Consider the following 23,409-nt stretch of genomic DNA (forward strand, 5'->3'; position numbering starts at 1 on the left):
CTGCAGTTTTCAAATAATTTAACCCATGTATAGGGTCGTGTTAATTTAAACAATGTATGTTAGAACTTTGACTCCAGTGTTAATTATTAGACCCACTAGAATGATATTGTAGGAATGAATGAATTTAGCACTCACAGTCACAGCTATCAGTGTGCCTGGGGACAAAGTCCCGTGAATGCTTTGTATACACATTCATTTGTTTCGTACAATGACAACATGGGATGCCAGAATATAATTGGTTAAATAATACGTGATGATTATCACATCACTTTACTATTTTTGTCAGTATTTCAAATGTCCTTTTCTGAGTCAGACAACAACAACTTTTACAGGGAGTGTTCGATAGAAAACAGCTGTTCTTCGCTAGCATGCCTTTGTACGTATTTTCTAAATAATGACTCTAAGTCTGTTTTCAAAACCACTCTGGTTCCACATGTGGCTTAGAGGGCCACATCGCTGTAATTGCAAACACATAGCTGAAGGCATGTCTGTCTGTGGATTTTGTGGGATAAAAATGTGAGTCAAGAGAAATGTTGTCTGCAAAGACAGATTTAATGAAAAATGACCATATTTACTCAGCCACAAGATTACCGAATCTGGGGGGAATGTCATCAACATATTATTGTTTGTTATTTCCGGCCAGGCCAAAGCCCAGGGACTGTGATTTTGTTTTCGACCCTGTCTGTGTGTGTGTGTGTGTGTGTGTGTGTGTGTGTGTGTGTGTGTGTGTGTGTGTGTGTGTGTGTGTGTGTGTGTGTGTGTGCTTTGTGTGCGCTGCGTGTGCAACAAATTGGTAAAACGCTGGGCCTATCTGCGCCTTTTTCCCAGGATGCCAGTAGGCAAACTTGGCCAAGGAATACACTCAACCCCACATTGTTTGTGTCATTCTCATAGTGGCGCTATAGAGCGTCGCAGTCCCGCCTCCTACCCTGGACCAGGAAATGAAACCCAATGCATTATTCTCATAGACATTTCTTAAAGTATTTATTTAAAGACGGTTACGCCGCGGACAAAGCCAACTCGAGTCGTGACAACTCATGACAACACAAACAATATTTTGGACCAAACAAATAATTAGAAAGAAGAAAAAAACGGCAGGTTACAACACTTTTTTTGTTGTTTTTCTTCTTTGTAATTATTTGTTTGGTCCAAAATATTGTTTGTGTTGTCATGAGTTGTCACGACTCGAGTTGGCTTTGTCCGCGGCGTAACCGTCTTTAAATAAATACTTTAAGAAATGTCTATGAGAATAATGCATTGGGTTTCATTTCCTGGTCCAGGGTAGGAGGCGGGACTGCGACGCTCTATACCAGCCCACGTTACATTTCAGCCTCTAATACTTGAACTGTCGGTCTTGCAATCAAAATGTACAAATAAGGACCTTATTTCTTACAAACAAATCATTTTACTGTGTATCTTCCTCACGTCCGGACGGCTCCAACCCACAACTTACACAGCCCGTTATGGGCATTAGGCCACCATGACATAACGCGGAGAAACACTGTAGCCTATAGAACTCATACTAAAACTTCAATTATCCTTCAATGTAAATCAGTATTTCTGTTCAAAAGTCGATGTGAGGGGTCTCGGTCTATATTTATCACCCCTCTGGCGTCCGTCCGTCCGTCCGTCCGTCCATCCGTCCGTCCGTCCGTCCGTCCATCCATCCATCCAGTGGCGTGCACAGATAGACACTAGGTGGTGCTAGAGCACCTGCCCTTTGCCCTCTGGACAGCAATGTGCCCTTTTGTAAAAAAAAAAAAAGAAAAAGAAAAAAAAGAAAAAAAATTACACTGTACAGTATGTGCACCATGGTGACATTGATCAATTCTTGATAAATAAAATATAAAATATATTATTTATGCCCACAAATCTATAAATCTCACACTATTAAGGCAACCGGCCGGTTCCACGCGCTGCACAGGGTGCCCTTTTTTTTCACTTGAGCACCTGCCCCTCTAAATGCCACTGCATCCCTCCATCCATCCATCCATCCATCCATCCATCCATCCATCCACTAAGGACCTTAGCATCCGTGTCCCATTATTCTGCCTTGGAAAGAATGTCAACTGATACAGTGTATGTCAATCACGTCGAGCTCCATTCTAACTGCAGATGTTACAGATGATTAGGCGCCAACTCTTTATGTCATCAGCCCCATAGCGCTCGCCTTTTCTGTATAACGACTACCATTTCACCCATCCGTCTCCAGTGACTGTGTGTGTGTGTGTGTGTGTGTGTGTGTGTGTGTGTGTGTGTGTGTGTGTGTGTGTGTGTGTGTGTGTCTGTGTGTGTGTGTGTGTGTGTGTGTGTGTCTGTGTCTGTGTGTGTGTGTGTGTGTGTGTGTGTGTGTGTGTCTGTGTCTGTGTCTGTGTCTGTGTCTGTGTCTGTGTGTGTGTGTGTGTGTGTGTGTGTGTGTGTGTGTGTGTGTGTGTGTGTGTGTGTGTGTGTGTGCTTGTGTGCGAGTGTGCATGCGTGCGTGCGTGCCTGCTCCACTACATCTCAGAGGCAAATATTGTACTTTTTACTCTACAACTATTTGAAAACTTCAGTTAGTTACTCTGCACATTTAGTTTATTATTACAACATGCGCATTAACCACTTCAGCTACTAAGAATAGCAGATCTATAAGCTCACGTGTTGTGGTGTGACACATTGTGAGCTTGTCGATCTGCTAATTTATTTTGTGACACTTGTGAAATGGGACATTCTGCACACATGAATAATTTTTCTTTTGGTACTGTAAATATCTGAATGTGGGACTTCTACAGTACTTGTAACAGAGTATATCTACATTGCGGTATTGATACTTTTACTAAAATAAAAACAACTTCTTCCATCACTGTGTGCAAGTATGTACAGTATGTACGTTCGTGTGCATGTGCAAACGTGTGAGCACGCATGTGCGTGCGTGCGTGCGTACGTGCGTGCGTGCGTGCGTGCGTGCGTATGTGTCAGGTTAGTACAGATCCAACCCAGGGTTAGGAATTGAACCTGACAGTTCAGTGCACCCACTTCCCCAGACGTTTGTAGCAGCGGTGTAACGAAATACCAACCCCCACCACGGTGGAGAAAGAAAAAAAACGTTTGCTTCAAAAGAAGCAATAAAGAGTGAGAAAAGGATGACAGGAGTTGAAAATGTCAGCGCAGTGACATGCAGTCTCAGCGCAGGAGGCGACTCCATCATTCGGAGGATATCGATTTCTTTATGCTGGAGAGGAGAGACGGCAACTAACGTGTTCAAATAAATGTAGTTGCGTAAAAGTACAATATTTAGAGCTGAAATGAAGTGGAGTAGACGTAAAAGTATTGGAAATTGGAATGACTCAAGTAAACATTGTACTTAAGTACAGTAAATACTTAGTTACTTTCCACCACTGTCTGTTAGTAAATTGGACTTGAGTAAAAGTACAAAAGTGCATCAAGATATATACTGTATGCTAAAGCCGGACGCATACCCCAGTATTTAGGTGATAACCTAACCGCGGCACCATGTTATCAACCCACAATCAGTCACCAGTATACGTTATACTTATCAAGACCATGCAATGGAGTCTACTGGATATTTCCTACCTACAGTACTGTATTGACGTTATTGCTGTTGTTGTCGTAAATAGCCGATCTACAACCTCACTAGTATTTGTTCCACAACAATGAGAATGAATAAGTAGCACTTCAGAAACTCAACAGAGGCCTGGAGAGTCTGCCAAGGACTCACGTGTCTGTCTGTCTGTCTGTCTGTCTGGCTTCACCAAAGCCATCTTAAGCCTTTCCCCCACATCATTACAAGGTCTGTCTCTCCATGGCGCTGTGCATTCATAGTAGGATGTCCATTCACTGGCACAGTGGTAATGATGCCTTTCTCTCTGCTCTTCCAAAGGCAGCAGTATAAGCTCTGTTCTTGTTATTCACCAACTCCCACTAATGGTATTTCTTTCCTTTTAGTAGCCATACGATCATTTAACTTTCATTTACTCGCTGCATGAGGTGAGCTTAGCTTTGTCCTGCTGGCACTATGCGATGACGGAAAAAAAAGAAGAGCACAAATGAGAGTGGAATAAGATGTTACAATTGTTGGATGCCCCCGGGAGGAAATGCAGACTAATTGCAAAGGGTATTAATGTATATGGCATACATAATGACTTGTGATAGCATCATCTCCTTTCAGGATTTTGTATCCTTTGTGAATGTAGTATACTGTGTCTGCCTTGTGTTTGAGATTCCGTGTGCAATTGCAATAATTGGTTTGTAGGCTTTTTGCTGTAAAGCCATTACTATATTATTAAGCAATACCAAATGCAACAAAAACACTTCCTCTTAGTTGTACTCCTCAGCAGTTAATTAATTGAAGACAGGAGTAGTATGAACGCTATACTTCAAAGAGAAGATCATGAAAGTGATCTGTTGCAGGTTGAAATGGACATACATTTTTAAAGGCATGCACAGTATACGGTACAAGATACGAAAGCAATTGTGGGATATGTTGATGCGTGACAGTAATAATTCTGTGTTTGTGTTCACTTGTTGACTGCAAAATCGTTTTCCACTTGGACATATGACGAGAACGTTTAGGCGTTCTTGGGTGACGTCAAGATAATAGTTTACAGAGTCGCAGACTGCACTGCGCTGCTGGGTCCCAGCCAAAACCCAACTGTATCATGACCACTAAATCCCATGTGCAGTAAACCTGGGATACTACGGGGGGGAATCACAGAAGCCCTATTAACCATGAACTTGATTCAATCGGACAGTCACTTTAGGTTAAAGGTATATTCAGTGATTTCACTTAATTAAAATATCACTTGATAATCCTCCCTACTATAGAGAGTGCTGAACATATAAGGAGTTATTCCGCCCTGTCCCCAGTTAACCCCTAGCGTCAAAAAACCTTAGTTTTCGTTTTTGGCTAGGTGGCCCGCAGCCTTCATCCAATCAGGATAGAGAGGGGCCTTCCGCCAATCATGATCGAGCGGGGGCGGGCCTTGTGTGCGTGCTGTTGGGCAGAAGACAGTCATGCAACAAGGTTGTGTCGTGAAGCCATGTGACTCCCATTGGAAATGCATTGAGGCGGCCATGACACACAGAAGACACAGGACACAAGTCTTGCGTGTGTGAGTGAGGCCTAAATGGACATCCTAAACCTTCTTCCTCTGCACGCAGTGCAGGAAAACAGCGTTTGAAAGTTTGATGGCCCCTATAGCGTCTAATGAGCGCTCGCATTATTTTGCCCCTGACCCGTGCCATGCGCGCCGCATACTAGTTCAGTGTTTCTGGAAGTGCGCCTATCGTGAAGTATAGGCCTATAAATGAAGCGTCTTCCTGTTATCGTCCGTCAGGCCCTATAACTAACACAGCTGTGCAGCCTATACTGCTGTAGGGTCTGGCACAACCAGACAGGCAGACTAAACCCATCAGCGGCGCTCTAGACTAAATATTTACCACCCACGTTGCAGCCAAGTCACTACTGTATAAACAGTAAAAAAAAAAAAAAAATCCCCACGTGCACGGTGGACAGACGGGCTTTAACCCATTTTGGGGCGGGACCCCTTTTGGTGTTAGCATTATGTTATGCTTTAGCTATTGGAAAATAGCAGATCTACAAGCTCATAGCGCGCCACCGAGTGGCGCGCTACGAGCTTGTAGGTCTGCTATTTTTGAAAAATCGAAGAACGACTGACATAGAAACATAGCTTTTTTTGAAAAATGACGACTGACACAGAAACATAGCTTTTTTCAGAAAACTGTCAGGATGTAGAAGACATTTTTTAGAATCTGATCTCAGGTCAAAACGGGTTAAATTGATACCAAAATTCCAATTCCGAGCCTCCGTGAATGAGAATGGATTTTAGAATTGAGACGTTAACGTCTGCAACTTATACCAGGCTGTGGACTGACCGGCGTCGAGAGAGAGAGAGAGAGAGTTATGCTGAGTGTGGCAGATCTCAATCATTGTTTGACATTCTGAGGCAGGATGTGTCTTTCCTTTGATGGCAAACACACACAACGAGAACCAGCTGCAGACATCAATGTGTGTGTGTGTTGTGTGTTGTGTGTTGCGTGCGTGCGTGCGTGCGTGCGTGCGTGCGTGCGTATGTGTGGTGTGGTGTAGTTGTGGTTTCACTTGCTGTGTGTGTGTGTGTGTGTGTGTGTGTGTGTGTGTGTGTGTGTGTGTGTGTGTGTGTGTGTGTGTGTGTGTGTGTGTGTGCGTGCGTGCGTGCGTGCGTGCGTGCGTGCGTGCATGCGTGTACGTGCGTGTGCGTGTATGCATGTGCGCGTGTGCAACACGCGCGCGCTAGTGCTCTCTCTCAGTCTTTGTGGGAAGAATCTGACCTCAATTCCTTACCAGTCGAGCCACCCCAGTGCTCTTTTTATTTTCCTTCTTCCTCATTATGTTTTGTTTACTCCCCCCGAACTGGCCCGACTGACTGACTCCCCGTCTCCTCTACTCCTCTTCCCTCCCCTGCACAGCCCCACTCTGACCCGGCCGCAGTCTCCATCCATCCCCACTGCATGTTTTGTTTATCATCCCCTGCATTGCAAACCCCCCCTCAGAGTGCGCTTGTTTTGTTTGGAGAGGGAAAAGAAAACAGGCGTGCAGAGGACAGCCCCCCCCCCCCCCCCCCCCTCACACGGGGCATGCATGGGGCCTTTAATGTGGGCCAGAGAGACGAGATGGGGGGGGGGGGGGGGGGGGGTTGCTGGGAGGGGGCTTATGCCAATACACACAACTGTGCGTTGCGTAAACATAAACATCCTTCCATACTTCAGCGTGTGGGAGTTCAGGGGTAAAGTCGCTTCAGCCTCAGTCGCCACCAAAAGCGATGGATGGATGCAGTTTTAGTGGGAAATCCATTGTTTTGGGGGGGAAACGACCGTCGTGCCACATATAAATTATAGCCTTAAGCCAGCGTAATGACGACAAATGTAGGGCTATAACTTGCACCACCCTTTACTTGTTTGCCATTTTTTACTATTTTGAAAAAACCTTTTTAACAGTTAGTGAAATATAGCCTATCTACAAGCTCAACGTGTCGATGTAGATCGGCTATAGTTGAAATATTTCAAAATAATTTTTCAAAATAGTTAAAAAGAAATCACACCCGTGTGAACTGAGTGGTGCAAATCCCCCCCCCCCCCTCTCTCTCTCATTAGCAGGCAACAGTATCTCTCTCTCTCTGTTTCTGGCAAAACAGCGCCACTTTTGGTACTCATTGGTACTGGTGCTCATAGTCACACACAAACACGATTGAACACCTGGTGCTCATAGTCACACACAAACACGGTTGAACACGGACATTGCTGTTCCTTGGAGTGGTTGCACCACTCAAAAATGGCAAATAAGTTTAGGGATAAGGCCATGCTGTTTCGCGGCAGAGGTGGCTGGCTGGCAGTGCCGGGCAGGAGTGCCTGCAGTTTTCTGGCGTGTATAGTTCGTTTGACTTAAGTTGGAGCGCTAAAACTTCAAGAGAAATGGTTGTCAAGTGGGGAGGTCAACCCGAAAGGTCGCGACACTTCTTTCCCATTGGTTGATGCCCGATCACCAGTGGTGGGAAAAGAACTCAACTGTTTTACTGTAAAAGTATCAATACTGCTATATAGAAATACTAAATATTTACTTTGTGTCATAAGTAAAAAGTACTCATTGTGCAGAATGTCCTGTTTCAAGTTTACAAATGCATAGTAATCGTTGAAAATATAGCAGATCGTGACGTATTGTGAGCTTGTAGATTGGCCATTTTCAAATGGACGGAATGCACAGTATATAATATAGGGCTGAAGTGGTTAAAGTTAACACATTTTGACCTGAGATCAGATTCTAAAAATGTCTTCTACATCCTGACAGTTTTCAGAAAAAGCTATGTTTCTATGTCAGTCGTTCTTAGCAGACGCTATGAGCTTGTAGAGCTGCTATTTTGCAATAGCTAAAGCATAACATAATGCTAACACCGAAAGGGGTTCCCGGCCAAAATGGGTTTAATGTATGTTTGGTAATAACATTCAAACATAACAAATCGACTAACGTTTCGACCTATGGGGTCTTCATCAGAGTTATCATGACTCTGATGAAGACCGCATAGGTTCGAAACAAAAAGGCTTAAAATGCCTGTGTTGCTACAATATTTTGGAATTACTCCAGTACAGTAAAAAACTCAAAATTGTACTTGAGTAAATGCACTATAGTGACTTTACGCCACTGGCAGAAACTAAACTTGACAGGACTCAGTCAGGGAGAAGCGTTGTTTTTTTCCCCCCACGATGATTCATGTAATACAGCTGCTACATAGCCGGTGTTTCAGAACATGTCAGATTTGATACCCGCCGAAAATTGCACGACACCGAGGCTGGTCAATAATCATCAATACTATTTCCACCCCAGTTGTCCACACGTCAGGGCGACGGTGATGAAATCCACACTCCGTATCCAGCAGTCTGCCGGAGCGCGCATCAATCTAGCAGCTACAAGTGACCATGCAGAAAGATTGTGTATAGTACGCAGGAATATATACTGTATAGGCTGCTTCACTTCTTCCTTTTTTATTTAATTGAACCCAGACTTGGGAGACTTTTATCGTTCCGCTCAGTATGCACCTCTAGTCTGACACTGATTCACGCCCACTGCTTCAATTAGGGCACAACACCAATTACAGAACAAAGTTACCCAGTGTCTGCCAAATCCTCCCCCCCCAAATTAAATTCGGAGTATTATCTCCACTTTTTGCCCAAGGATCTTCTTTCCAGACAGAGGGCTCTCTTGTTTCACTCCACTCTCCCCAACCCCTCCTCACTAATTTAGGCCGTTTGAACTCTGTGAAAATCCCTGGTAAAACCAGTCTCCCCATTATCTGTTATTTTCACTCTCTCTTCTTCCCTCCGAAACCAAACTGTACGCCAACAGCCCCAACACTGCCTATGATGTTCATCAAAGGCCATCGGCTAATCACTGAGATCATGCATAATTTGCGTGCGAGGCAGCAGTGCTGTGCTTTCACACACTATAAAACACTGGTTTTCAAAACCAGTGGTCCGGGGACCTACAAGTTGGCCTTGAGGGGGTTCCTCCAGGTGGTCGCCAGCTAAATGATGGAGAGTTGCTAACCAAATGGACCCTTATAGATCTTTAACTCTTGAGAGCGTAAATGGTTGGTTTCATTTTATGCTCTCTCAAGAGTTCAATTATTGTTAAACATCTGCATTATTTAATTTACAAGAAGTATCTACACAATTAGAGAATGTAGAATAATTGTTATTTTTTATCAACATTTGCCTGGTATCTCTCCTATATGAAACATCAATACAACGTGGAATTGTGGACAAAATCTTATCAAACGACAACAACATATTATTTCGTTTGGGGTCTGAGAGGATAAACCAGATCAAATGGTGGTCCATATGGCTCAAATGATGAATAAATAATGGACCTTTATAGAAAAGGGGTTGAAAGCCATAAGGCCTCACTCAGACCTTTACTGCATGTTGTGTGTTGTGTAGTGTCATGGCCGTGTAGTGTCATGGCCGCCCCAATGCATTTCCAATGGAAGTCACATGGTTTGTAGTCCACATTTTGTACTACAAGCTGTTGTATGGCTTTCAGCTGTGTTTCGACTGCGCCCCTCCCCCTCATACAACACAAATGTTGTGTCAAACCATGTGACTCCCATTGGAAATGCATTGGGGCAACACACATCATGCAGTAAAGGTCTGAGTGAGGCCTAAAACACTGAGATCTGTCCAGTGGTGTAAAGGAAAGTACTTCTAAGTACTGTACTTAAGTACAGTTTTGATGTATTTGTACTTTACTTGAGTATTTCCAATTTCCAATACTTTTACTTCTACTCTACTACATCTCGGATCCAGTTATTGTACTTTTACTGAAAACTTTAGTTACTTTGTAGATTTCGATTATTAGTACTTTAAGTACATTTTGAGGCCAATACTTTTGTACTTTTACTCAAGTGAATTTTCAATTCCAGACTTTTACTTCTAACTAGAGTAGGCCTACATCTATATTGCATTATTGATACTTTTCCACCACTGCACCTGCCAGACGAATAGAAACATGTGTTTTTCAGAAAACCCTTATATGATTTAGAAGGAGGGGTCACTGGAGGCGGACAGTGGCTCAGGGGTAGAGTGACCGGATGGAAGCCGCAAGGTTCCCAGTTCGAACCCGGGCTCCCCCAGAGTTAGCATCAAAGTGTCCTTGAGCAAGCCTCTTGTCTGAACCACTAATTGCTCCCGATGTGCAGGTTGGTGCCTTGCATGTGAATGTAATGCACGAATCTATGCAAAGCGCCTTGGATAAAGACGCTATATACATAAATGCACCATTTATCATTACAACTCCCCAAAGCCCCCGCTCACTTTGCATTATGGTGTGATTGTTTTGAAAAATGTTGAATGATTTAGCATTTTTGTAACACAAAACTTTCTCTTTTGAGGGTCCCCCCCCCCACCCCCCTGGCACCAAACATTTTCAGAAGGAAGGTTCGCAGCCAAATACAATATCATTTTGGCGGTCCTTAATTGGCACAAAACTGAGGCAGGTCTACTGAGGCACTTTTTTGGAATCGGCCTCAGGACTTAACCCATTATGACCTGGGATATGTCTTCTACATCCCGACGGTTTTCTGAAAAAGCTACGTTTATATATTGTCGTTCTTCGATTTTTCAAAAATAGCAGACCTAACAAGCAGATCTACAAGCTCGTAGCGCGCCACCGAGTGGCGCGCTACGAGCTTGTAGATCTGCTATTTTTCAATAGCTAAAGCATAACACAATGCTAACACCAAAAGGGTTTCCCGCCCAAAAATCACGCACAGGGAAAACATTATGAACACTCTGGAGTGATGAGATGTTAATTTGCTCATAATATCCACACTAGTATACCACAATGTTAACAATACAACATATCTGCACTTTGCTTTGTTTCCTTTTTGACCTAATACGATTCACGTCCGACCGAGCCCCATTATGCTCTTTGTAATGAGAAAAAAAAGAATCCTTGGTTGTTCTTCTATTCCTGCAGGAACGACATTCATTTATGCCCAGCATGAGAGGCGAGGGAAATTAAGCTCATCCCCCCCATTACTTTCTTTTCTTTTCTCTTTTCTTTAACCCGTTTCGGGCGGAAACCCCTTTTGGTGTTTGAAACATTATGTTATACTTTAGCTATTGAAAAATAGCAGACCTACAAGCTCGTAGCGCGCCACCGAGTGGCGCGCTACGAGCTTGTAGGTCTGCTATTTTTTGAAAAATCGCGAAAATGTGGCGCAAATTTGGAATGTATATTTTTTTCAGAACGGACGTTTTTAACTCATATCTTTGCTTCTGCATGGGAGGTCCTTGGAACAACATATTTTCAGATGGGGGATCGGCGGCCAAATACAGATAATTCTGGGGGTCCTTGACATGAAATTGTTGAGCGCCACTGACATAGAAACTGTCATAATTTAAAAGACATTTGTAGAATCGTTCCCAGGTCAAAATGGGTTAATGCAATTATGTCTTTTTTTCCCCTCTCTTTGCCTCCCGGGCCCCTATAAACTATCATCATGCAGCACTTGTCTCCTACATAGCCTATTCGTCAACCCACGACTCAAGTTCATAACTATATTCCGTCTAATTGTTACAGGCTATTCTTCCTCCGCAGTTGTAAACCATAATAAGCTCCGTTTCCCCCCATGTCCCACTAGGGAAGGCCTTTGAGATAACCTACGTGCGGTTGAAATTCTACACCAGCCGCCCGGAGAGCTTCGCCATCTACCGGCGCACGGAGCCCGGCGGGCCCTGGCTGCCCTACCAGTACTACAGCGCCTCCTGCAGGAAGACCTACGGCAAGGACGCCAAGGGCTACATCCAGCCGGGGACGGACGAGAGGGCGGCCCTGTGCACGGACGAGTTCAGCGACATCTCCCCGCTGACCGGAGGCAACGTGGCCTTCTCCACGCTGGAGGGGCGGCCCAGCGCCTACAACTTTGACGAGAGCGCGGTGCTACAGGTGAGTCTGTCTGACCGAGGCTGTGCATGTGTGTGTGAGTGAGTTGGGGGGGTCTGGAAGAGGCATTCCTTATCAGGGGTTCCCAAACTGTGGTGCGCGAACCACACGGGGGTGTGTGACATGAAAAGGTTTAAGGCGGTTTTATGGTGTTGGTGGTGCACAGTAACCTGACTCCGCCAGATGGGGCAGCAGAGAGTACACTGGGTTCCCCCCTCCTGCTCCCATCTGGGAACTCTCAGGCAGACTTGATGCCCGGGCAGCACTGTGTATGCCTTGATCCCGCCTCTACTTGCCGCTGATTGGCCAGGCCGTTTTGTGGCCGGAGCATCAAGTCTGCCTGAGAGTTCCCAGATGGGAGCAGGAGGGGGGAACCCAGTGTACTCTCTGCTGCCCCATCTGGCAGAGTCAGGTTAGGTGCACAGAGCCATGGAGTATAAGACAGAGTTACTCCATATATAGCATATGAAAGAGCTGCATAGTCTTCCATCACAAATCCGACAGGCAACAAGTAAATCAGATTTTAAAAATAAGTTAAAGAAATATCTCATGTCACTTGCTTTTGATGATGGTCATTGAACACTGTTTAAAATCTTTTGTTGTATTTATTAATCACTTGTTTTATATTTAGTTGTATTTTTTATTTTATTTTTTATTTTTCTTACAGTCTTGTAAAATGTATTTCATATGATGTAATGTATTTTATGTGTGGACCCCATGAGGAAGAGTAGCTGCTACTAAGGTAGTGTAGCTAATGGGGATCCAAATAAACAAATAAACAGAGTTACGCAAACTCCGTTCACTTCATGGGGCTTCAGTCCAATGGCGGCTCTCCTACATAGACTTCTATTGGCTTGTCCCTATTTGAAGGCTTCAATTAGGGACAACCGGAAGTTTACGGAATGCATTGGAGTCTGTGGGCTCCGTGCGCGAGTACATGAACCACGTGACCGGACTGTTTCCTGCCCCCTCAATATCGCAACTCTTCTATTAGATGGCTCTGGTGGTGCACAAGCGGCTGTTGTATAGAGCAGCTGCGGGAGTATATGCACGTCTCTCAGTGCAGTGACATTCTGGGTGTAATGTTAAAAACATTATCATTTTCGGCCAAATACAACGAGACCAATGAGTATTGGGGTTTATGTGCGTCGGCTAGGTCAGGAGGTAACAGGGGGTGCACGGACAAAATACTTTTTGCCTACAGCTTGTCTGCAAATGTAAACGGCTTGTGTTCATTGGAAGCCTCTTATCTATTCTGTATAGCTGTGAGAGAGAGGCCTGCTGCAGATTGCAGGAATGCCCAGGGCAAGAGCTGAGAAGCCATTCTAAATTCTGTTCAGTGTCTGTGAAAATTGGCGGTGCGGCCACATACATATGAAGGAGACAATGCTTCCTGTATCCGTGATCTGATTCCTGAAGCACGTATTCTTGAGTTCCCCAGTTTGTGCATCTACTTTTGTGTGTTAACCCATTTTGGGGGGCGGGAACCCCTTTTGGTGTTTTAAACATTGTTATAATTTAGCTATTGAAAAATAGCAGATCTACAAGCTCATAGCGCGCCACCGAGTGGCGCGCTACGAGCTTGTAGGTCTGCTATTTTTGAAAAATCGTGAAAATATTTATTTCAGAAAACTGGAGGATTTAGAAGATTTTTTTTAAATTTCGAGGTCAGGCCTAAATGGGTTAAAAATATATTGTGGCGCACATGTGGCACAGTCGGTATAGTGCTTGCTCACTGCTAGAAGGTGGTCCTGGGTTCGACTCCCACTGGGGACGCTGTTGGCGTCATCAGTGCCCATTCCCGAGGTGGGGTTGACGAAAGGGTCTTTCTGTGTGGAGTTTGCATGTTCTCCCCGTGTCTCCTAGGGTATAGGTACCCTCACAAAAAAACATGCAGTAATCCTGGTCTCTATAAACTGCCTCCTCCCTGGCCAGACGGGGCCAGGGAGGGCCCATGAGGAGGGGAAAGGAACTGGTCGGAATAACGTGTGTTCCTATACCACGCCAACAGGGGAAACTCCCCCCCCCCTGTCAGGTATGCCTCATGCTCATGTATTGGAGGAAGCATGAGGTCAGTCCGTTGCTCTCCCCAGGTTTGCAGAGGGAGTGTAGAGCCCAGGATTACATTAGATAATAATTGACACTGGGTGAAACAATGGGTTGCATAGTTGGATCCTTGGATAAAAAAAAAGATTACAAAAATGTATTGTTAAATGTGAACGCAAATAAAGATGTGCTGTGTATGCGTGTGAGAGAGAGAGAGAGAGAGAGAGAGAGAGAGAGAGAGAGAGAGAGAGAGAGAGAGAGAGAGAGAGAGCATGCATACATGTGTGGTTGTGTTTGTGCTGCATGCATGATTGTGTACACATGGTGTGTGTGTACTATCAAATCTATATTTTTAGATTTTCTGAAGTTTTGGGGGGTATTTGTCACTGCATATATTTGTACATACGTGAAATTTATCCTCTGAATTGAACCCACAGTTTATAGGAGCACTAAATGCGATAGTATTAGCCATTAATACGATACAATACATTTTATTTATGGCGAAGAGCTGGGACGTTGCAGAATGTCGGAACACAATAAAACACGTCCGCTGATATTGCTTGTCTCCAGGAGATTATAAGAAGCAAACAACAATATAAAGATAAGAGGATTAACCCATTTTGGGCGGGAACCCCTGTTGGTGTTTTAAGCATTATGTTATGCTTTAGCTATTGAAAAATAGCAGATCTACAAGCTCATAGCGCGCCACCGAGTGGCGCGCTACGAACTTGTAGGTCTGCTATTTTTGAAAAATCGTGAAAATGTGGCCCAAATGTTTGAATATATTCTTTCAGAGCGAACGTTTTTAACTCAAATCTTTGCTTCTGGGAGGTCCCTGGAACAACATATTTTCAGATGGGGCTCGCCGGACAATTACATATATATAAGTTTGGGGGTCCTTGACATGTTAAAGGAGAATTCCATACTAAAAGGCTTTCTTACCTTTCTTTGTAGTTGTTACGTCCCCACCAAAGAGGTCCAGGTGTTATTTTGTGCAAAAGCTCCTTATTGGCTATTTCCCCTACCATAAGCCCAACATGAATTGCATTGAATGGAATGGGAATTGAATGGGGCTATGGGGTGTTGTGCTAATTCGCTTATTTCCATCGCTCAAAATTTATATTTTTTTGTATATATCCTCTCTTCATAATGTAAATATCCCCCCAAGCTGCACACTTTACTACTTATTTTGATGGAAATAAGAGAATTAGCACAACACCCCATAGCCCCATTCAATTCCCATTCAATTCAATGCAATTCATTGAGGGCTTATGGTAGGGGAAATAGCCAATAAGGAGTTTTTGCACGAAAAAAAACCTGGACCTCTTTGGTGGGGACGTAACTACTACAAAGAAAGGTAAAAAAGCCTTCTAGCATGGAATTCTCCTTTAATGTTTGAGAACGACTGACATAGATACTCGTTTTTTTCAGAAACCTGTCAAGGTTTAGAAGACATTTTGTAGAATCGGTCTCGGTCGAAATGGGTTAAAGACATATATAACTCAACCCAACTTTATTGTCACGTCACACGATTACAGGTGTAAGAAAAAAGGCGGCGGAAGTGCCATCATTATTGCGGTTTCATGAAAGGTGGGAAAAGAGAGAAAAGAACAGAAAAATCAGATATCAATGTGAACATAAATACATGAGGTGTTTGATGATGTTGTATGCAGTAAATAATAAGATGTGGACGTGGTGAAAATATCAGTGGGAAGAGGCAGGTGAAAATCAGATCAGATGTAACCGATAAGCATGAACTGCATGGTTAAACTTTCAGGAAAATATATATACAATCTGGAGAATAACCAGAAGCTTTACTTCAATAACGAACCCATCTATAATTCAACGCTGGCGATCGATTAGGCATCTCACAACAGGCACTGACTTCTGCAGACATTTCTACCACCATATCTCTCTAGTCTGGAACACTGATGATGCCCCATGGGATTTATTGCCCGTGAGAAAATGTTCAAGATTAATCCAAATTCGTATAAAGATAAAGATCGATCGACATCATTTCAAAAGTAGCAGATCGACTTTGTTTTCTTTGTGTCGGGGATGTGTAGGAGGTTGGCATATATATGTCTATGGTTGGCATCACCCGTCGACCTGAGGGAACGGCGGGGGGGGTGTGACATACAGGAGTTCGGAGGCGACATACTGTACGCACTAAAGCCTAAATCGCGTGCACTATACAGGCTAATGTTGAATGTTGTGAAGTTCGATTGAGACGACGCAGTGCCGTCCAAGTTGCGTCTCGATAGGCACGGAATCGGAAATCATGATTTGGGGCTGAGCGTTTTGCCCCAAATGCCACTCTGGTGGTGGACATTTTTGTCAAAATTCTGTGAAGTACGTGGTGCAACTCCGTGTGTGTGTGGGGGGGGGGGGAGCGAAGTTCCAGACCCACAGGAACGCATCCAGGGTGACGGCCCGATTCCGGCGAGCCGCCCCGTGTCCGAAACGGTTGAGAAATTACAGAGTTACCGTGTGCCGGTCCCTCTACTGTACACTCTACTGTACTGCACTGTACTATACTGGCACACCCGAAATCACCATATATACAGTTAATATGTGCGTGTGTGTTTGTGTGTGTGTTAGATTACGCACAGGTGGTGAAAAATAACCATGCTGCTTTCGTGCTCAGACGCACCCAGCCACCCAGCCACCCACCCACACACATAGTCACTTAAGGAAGTGGTTGCACCACTTAAAAAACGTTGCATGGATGCACCTGGGACGCATCCTCACTAGTGATGTATCCCAAGGTCATCGGGGGTTTCGGGTCTCTCGAACATCATACCAATCACTCAGGTGACCCAGCCGGGGTGAGCAAGTCCCGTCTTACGTCCCAGTATATATTACCAGAAACTAAAGAAGAAGAAGAAGCTATAGCCCTGAATGACCATAACAACCCTTACAGGTCAATTCCGTTCTCTCAGAGCTAAGGGGGTCCTTCACTTGCAAATACAACATCTGACTTGAGAACCAAGTTGGACTATAAATGTGCCATAGTGTCGTAGTGAAGTGTTAGACATTATTCTGAAGAATTCCTGGAGACTTGACATTCAGTAATCGGGTCTCAAAATAAGAGCATTGTAATAAAGTAAAACATTTGCCACGGACACCGTGTAGTATACAGACGTACGGATGACCCCCAAGGGTGCTGTTTTGGGGCTTTCTAAAAAGAATCACCCAAGTCCTCTCGCTCCTCTCTCTTCTCCATGTGATTTGTCCTACTAAGACAAAAGGAACAGACCTTCTGGCTTCCCCCGGCTTCCCGCTAACTAGCCAATTCCAGCCCTGTGTGCACATTGTGTCTTTCATGTGTCTCTGTTGTCTTCCCAACGTGCCCAACCTGCAAGCGACATTAAAGCTAATCCACCGGCGTATACTTCTTTTCTATTTTCTCTCGTCGCAGACCCCCCCCGGGACCATCACAGGGCCCAGATGAGACGAAAAGAAATGTCTTCATCCTGCCCCGCTCTGTGCCAGATTAGTGTATGCTAGAGAAAAGATGATGTGCTTCTCTTTCGCTGTGTGCCTCTGCCGATATCTTCGCCCTCGATCTGTGTCGCTCTCACTCTCGACGAGGCCGCCTCTCTGTGCTCAATGGGAGGTGATGAGCTGTGATGAGAAGGCAGGTCTACGAGGAGGGAAAAGAACTGTGCGTGCGTGCGTGTGCACACGTGCTTGCGTGCATGCAAATGCATACATGTGAGAGAGAGAGAGAGAGAATACATCTGAGAGAGAGAATGTATGGCGATGCTATGTGCACCCTTAACAATGTGTCACCAGCCTTCTTCTTCTGCTCAATTAAGAGAAAGACTCAAGAGTCAAACACATTTGTATGTATAGTACATACGTTGTCAGTTGTCGCAGTCAACTATGGAACTGTGCATTTCCCGTCAGTGTGTTGCTTGTGCGTGCACCGTCAGTGTGTTGGCCGCGTGACATCACGTGACATCGTCAGGGATGGAGATGTGGAGACCCTGATGTCATAGTAAATGTGACATGCTGTCGCAGTTAAGCCCATATACCGTATGGAGATCCCTGATATCATCAATATTGGCCAGCAACTAACTCTACAGTATACATCTGGCCTCAAACCTCAAGCCCTTAGATCTCCATATATGGATATATGTCAGAACCTGTTCTGACATTCCATATGTTGATCTCCTTCCCCATCCATCCTTCCTCTTCGATGTCTCCCTTTTGACTTATTATACCTGCATGTCCATTGAAATTTCAAACTGTAGACGAGCCTGCCCCAAAGTTATTAGTGCAGCTGCGCCCGGCAGCCGGCGAAAATGAGAGTTCTCAACAGGCCCGAAAATGAAGGCCCGGCCCTACCTGGGCCCTCATCAAACCCTGTACACTCAAGAGAATGTCTACGCTACCACCCTTAGATCTCCATATACTGTATGGAGCTGACCTGTTGTGACATTCCATTATGTTGATCTGACCTCATCAAACCCTGTACACTCAAGACATGCTTCTGATATGGCCAGTACAGAATTCATTCCATGTTGTTCATCTGACCCCCCCATGCCAAAGTGCCAGCGCTCACCCAGCAGTCTGCCGTCAACGAGGCGGATGCATGCACGAAGGGCGAGGTCGCTTCTCGCCCTCAGGCGTCTTACTGGTAAATTGTGTTTGTGTGTGCGTGCGTGCGTGCGTGCGTGCGTGCGTGCGTGCGTGCGTGAGTGTGTGGCTGCGTGCGTGGCTGCGTGCGTGGCTGCGTGCGTGGCTGCGTGCGTTCGTGCACACCTGCATGTGTCTTGTGTAGTTCCAGACTTTCTTCAGTGCTTTGCACCTCCCCTGTTCCACATGCAGTCTTATGAGTCTATTAAGTGACTTCTAGGTTGTCCAGCCACGGTCGTGGCCACTAGCGAGGCTTTCTGTTGGTGTCCTCTATCCAACCATTCAAAGAGCTCGTGTGTCATTGCTTTGCCATTCATCTTCCTATAGATGTTGTTCCTTGCGTCTTGTCCAAGTGCTCAAAGCAATTTACAAAGGAGCGGCGAACAGTCGACGCTAGCATCCTCACTACCCACATTTACACACCAATGGTGGCAAGCTACAGTAGCACCGACCGACTCATTGGAGGCAATGTATAGGGATCAGTGTCTTGCCAAAGTACACTTCAACATGTAGACAGGGAGGAGCCGGGATTCGAACCGCCGACCCACGGATCATTGGATGAACTGCTCTACCTCCTCAGCCACATTTTCAGATGGGGGGGTCTACGCCTACGGACAAATCTGGAGTTCCTTGCCATGAACTAGTACCACTAGTTTAAACAACATTAGGAAACAAGCCCAAATAAGCAACAAGCAGGGACAAAAAAAAAAAAAAAAAAAACACAACCACCACAACCAATATCTACAGGCAACTTACATAATAACAAGCCCAAAGTTGCTTACAGTATTTATAAGCTGACATGACAACACTAGCTGGACCATAGTTGTTTTCATCAGAACAGGGGACAGTTAATTCCTTCTCTCGTTCAGTGTTGTTTTTGTTGTTCTTGAAACTTATTCTGAAGTTATGCTATATATGGTGTTTTGGAATCTTATTTTGAAGTGATGCTTTGCGTTTCCTGTTTTCCTTTGTATAGTAGTTTCCTGCCTTGTCTCACCTTCCCTGATTTTGGGTTCTTTGGTTCACCTGTGTCCTGTTAATCTTGTGCCTATTTAAGTCCTATGTTTGGTTGTGTTATTGGTTGGATTATTGTCATGTAAACCATGAGTTCCAAGTCTGTTTGTTTGATGGTGTTGCTCTCCTGCAAACGTCTGTTAAAATAAACCTCCACTTGATTCTGACTTCCTCGCATTTGGGGTCCTACATCCTGACATTTAGCATTTTTGCACACCCGTCTAGTGGACTGCACCTTTCAACATCATTAAAGGTGATAATAATGAGTGGGGAACATGCATCAAAATGTCTATCTAGGTGCTGAAAACAAGTAGATTGTTGTTATTAATTGTGGAGGGAAAAACTGGACCATTTGGTAGTGATTGCTGAAAACTGGGACATGGTGGTGTTTTACAGATGTTTGTGGGGACTCGGGATATACGTCAGTTCGGAACGGGGACAATCCTGGAAAACTGGGTTGTCTGGTCACTGTAGACGGGCAAATGATATCTTCATATTATCCTGTGCCTTCGTGAACCCGTCCTTATAGCATCCCTATTCTGGGCATGCGGTCTTGATTGACTGAATACATTATTAGTCAGAAATGTAAACGGCACGAGGTCCAGTGTGACATTTAAGATAAAAGGATTACACATTAATCCATTTAGACCTGAGTTAAAAACATTCACTTTGAAAGAATATATATATTAAAAGATTTGCGCCACACTTTTACGATTTTTCAAAAATAGCAGACCTACAAGTTCATAGCGCGGCACTCGGTGCCGCGCTATGAGCTTTGTATGAGAGTTGTATCCTGTAATGCACTGTTTCCCAAACAGGGGGGCGGGACCCATTTGTGGGTCGCTGACACATTTTTATGATTCCCTTTATGTTTTTGGTTTCTTAAATTTTTCTTTTAATTATTATTATTTCAAAACATTTAAAAAAAAACATCCCCAATTATTTTCATTTCAAAACAAATTGAATTATATATTCCAAATTTTCGCCACATTTTCACGATTTTTCAAAAATAGCAGATCTACAAGCTCGTAGCGCGCCACTCGTTATGAGCTTGTAGATCTGCTATTTTTCAATAGCTAAAGTATAACACAATGCTTAAAACACCATAAAGGGGTTCCCGGATGGATGGTGTCAGGGCATTTCACATTTCGGTGGCAGAGCAGAATGAAAATGTCCCAATGTTTGTTGTAAATTTGGGTGGTACCACCAGATCAGATCATTGATCTGATCGCTGTGGTGTGTCGGTCACACACCTTGGAGAAGTAGTTACACCTTGGAGAAGTAGTTCGACATGTATTTGACTATCTTCAATAGTAGGCTATACCAACCCCAGTGATATTTGCTTAACCCATTCTGGACGGGAACCCCTTTTGGTGTTTTAACTAAGCATTATGTCATACTTTAGCTATTGAAAAATAGCAGATCTACAAGCTCATAGCATGCCACCGAGTGGCGTGCTACGAGCTTGTAGGTCTGCTATTTTTGAAATATCGTGAAAATGAGGCACAAATCTTTGAAAATATATTCTTTCAGAAGACTCTTTTTTTTTCATTTCGACGTCAGGCCTACCCGTTTTCTACCCTGCAGCCATCCTAAACTAGCAAAGTGTGTTGGAACTAGGTGTTGCTTATAAGGCCAATAAGTAGTCGTATCTGTTTGTTGTGGGAGGTCTGAATCACAGACGAACGTTCAGCCAAAAATAGCTGATGTGTAGATCGGCAATTTTCTTCTGTGAAGACTAGGGGCTCCATTTTCGTTGGGGGGGGGGGGGGGTAGGAGTTCACACGTCTGTGATTTTTTACTATTTTGAAAACCATTTTTTAATAGTTCAACTAGCCAATCTACATTGACACGTTGTGAGTTTGTAGACTGGCCATTTTAACTATTCAAAAATGTTTTACAAAATAGTGAAAAAAGGCAAAGAAGTTTACAGATTAGCGGTGACGAAAATGGAGCCCTAGAGGTTTGGTGTAGAGGGAGAAGGCCGGGGGGGTTGAAGTATAGACCCCTAAGTCAACTAAGAGGGTTTAAGACTTAAGTGGTTATACGCTTTTATACATTACTGGTGTTGTATACTCTGCTATCGGTCAAAGCACAGCTGTTGCTGTGAGCATGTTATGTTAGCCTCATTTGAGCTGTTTTTTGACCACTATGGTAAATGGTAAAATGGTAAATGGTGCATTTATATAGCGCCTTTATCCAAGGCGCTTTACATAGATTGTGCATTACATTCACACACCGATTGCGGCGGAAGCCATGCAAGGTACGAACCAGCACATCGGGAGCAATTTGGGGTTCAGTGTCTTGCCCAAGGACACTTCGACATGTAGACAGGAGGAGCCGGGATTCAAACCGCCGACCCATGGATCATTGGACGACCTGCTCTACCTCCTGAGCCACAGCCGCCCTGTATACCCTGCTGTTGGCTGAGCCTTCTTTGGGTAATGGACCGTCCATGATGCACAAAGGACAATGTTGAGCTTGAACGTTGAACGATACAAAGACAGCCTTTCAGTATTCCACACCTATACAGTATACAGTACTAAAGGCAGTCAAATGTGTTTTTCTTTCTGTCTTCTTAAACACTTCAACCTGAGTTAAAAACATTCACTTTGAAGGAATATATATTCAAAGATTTGCGCCACATTTTTACGATTTTTCAAAAATAGCAGACCTACAAGCTCGTAGCTATGAGCTTGTAGATCTGCTATTTTTCAATAGCTAAATTATAACATAATGTTTAAAACACCAAAAGGGTGTTCCCGCCCAGAATGGGTGTTAAGTTCAGTTATAACGGTACCAGTCAAATATCTGGCCTGCCACTAAATATATTACAAACGTGTGAAGTGTTTTTTTTGGGGGGCAAACAATAAAGTCCATGTGTATTAATGTACAGTGCCCCTGTCAAATAAACCTACTGTAAGTAAAAGAACATTGTTCTTTAAAAGGCTTATGTATTATGTTTTTGAGTTTGTATAAATGTCCCTCCATCGTCACTAATTCCGATATGAATGATTCAGCAGCGTTTTCCCGGTTCAGTCTCTTTCATTTCAGGACAGCATTATTCATATTTACCATATTTAAAACACTTTAATCAGCGTTATTATCATCCCGCCACACTGTTTCGCTGTTTTCTCTGCGAGAGCAAATATGTATTTGTTTTTTGTGGGTTTTTTTTTTACATTTAATGTTCAGTTGCTGATGACTTTCTCAGAATGTGTGCAGCATTAATTGCCATTTCATTTTTTATAGCTGTGATTATTCCCGCTGTGTGATCCTATACAGTAGTTAAAGCTGCCGTCTGGGGGGACATCATGGGGGTGTAGTAGTGGGGGGAGCAAAAATATGTTTTTTGACTTTTATGGATACGATTAAGCATCGTAAACGCTTGTTTCTAAATAGGCTATATACACGTCTGTATGTTTTAACCCATTCTGGACGGGAACCCCTTTTGGTGTTTTAAAGCATTATACTTTAGCTATTGAAAAATAGCAGATCTACATGCTCATAGCGCGGCACCGAAGCCCCCTTTCCACCGGTTGGTTCCCAATGGGAACCGGTTCAGTTCTTTTTGGTTTTTAGTCCATGAGCCAGAGCTCCAAAATTGAAACGCTAATGAATTGAGTGGGCAAAACCATACCTATATTAGATTGTTATCACCATTAAACTTCCCCAATTGAGTACTTACACGAAGACAATGATCTATTGTA

At 44.0% G+C, this 23,409-nt stretch overlaps 1 protein-coding gene across 1 annotated transcript in view; it reads left to right on the plus strand.

Annotated features, from left to right (window-relative positions):
- lamc3 (laminin, gamma 3) overlaps nucleotides 1–23,409 on the plus strand; it is a gene marked incomplete at its 5' end in the record, with an annotated part of 260,453 nt that overhangs the window by 37,228 nt on the left and 199,816 nt on the right. The window contains 1 exon segment of the mRNA XM_079525276.1: nucleotides 11,694–11,998. Coding sequence (XP_079381402.1) covers nucleotides 11,694–11,998 — 305 coding nt within the window.

This window comes from Electrona antarctica (assembly GCF_951216825.1).
Source record: "Electrona antarctica genome assembly, chromosome: 16".
Classification (NCBI taxonomy): domain Eukaryota; kingdom Metazoa; phylum Chordata; class Actinopteri; order Myctophiformes; family Myctophidae; genus Electrona; species Electrona antarctica.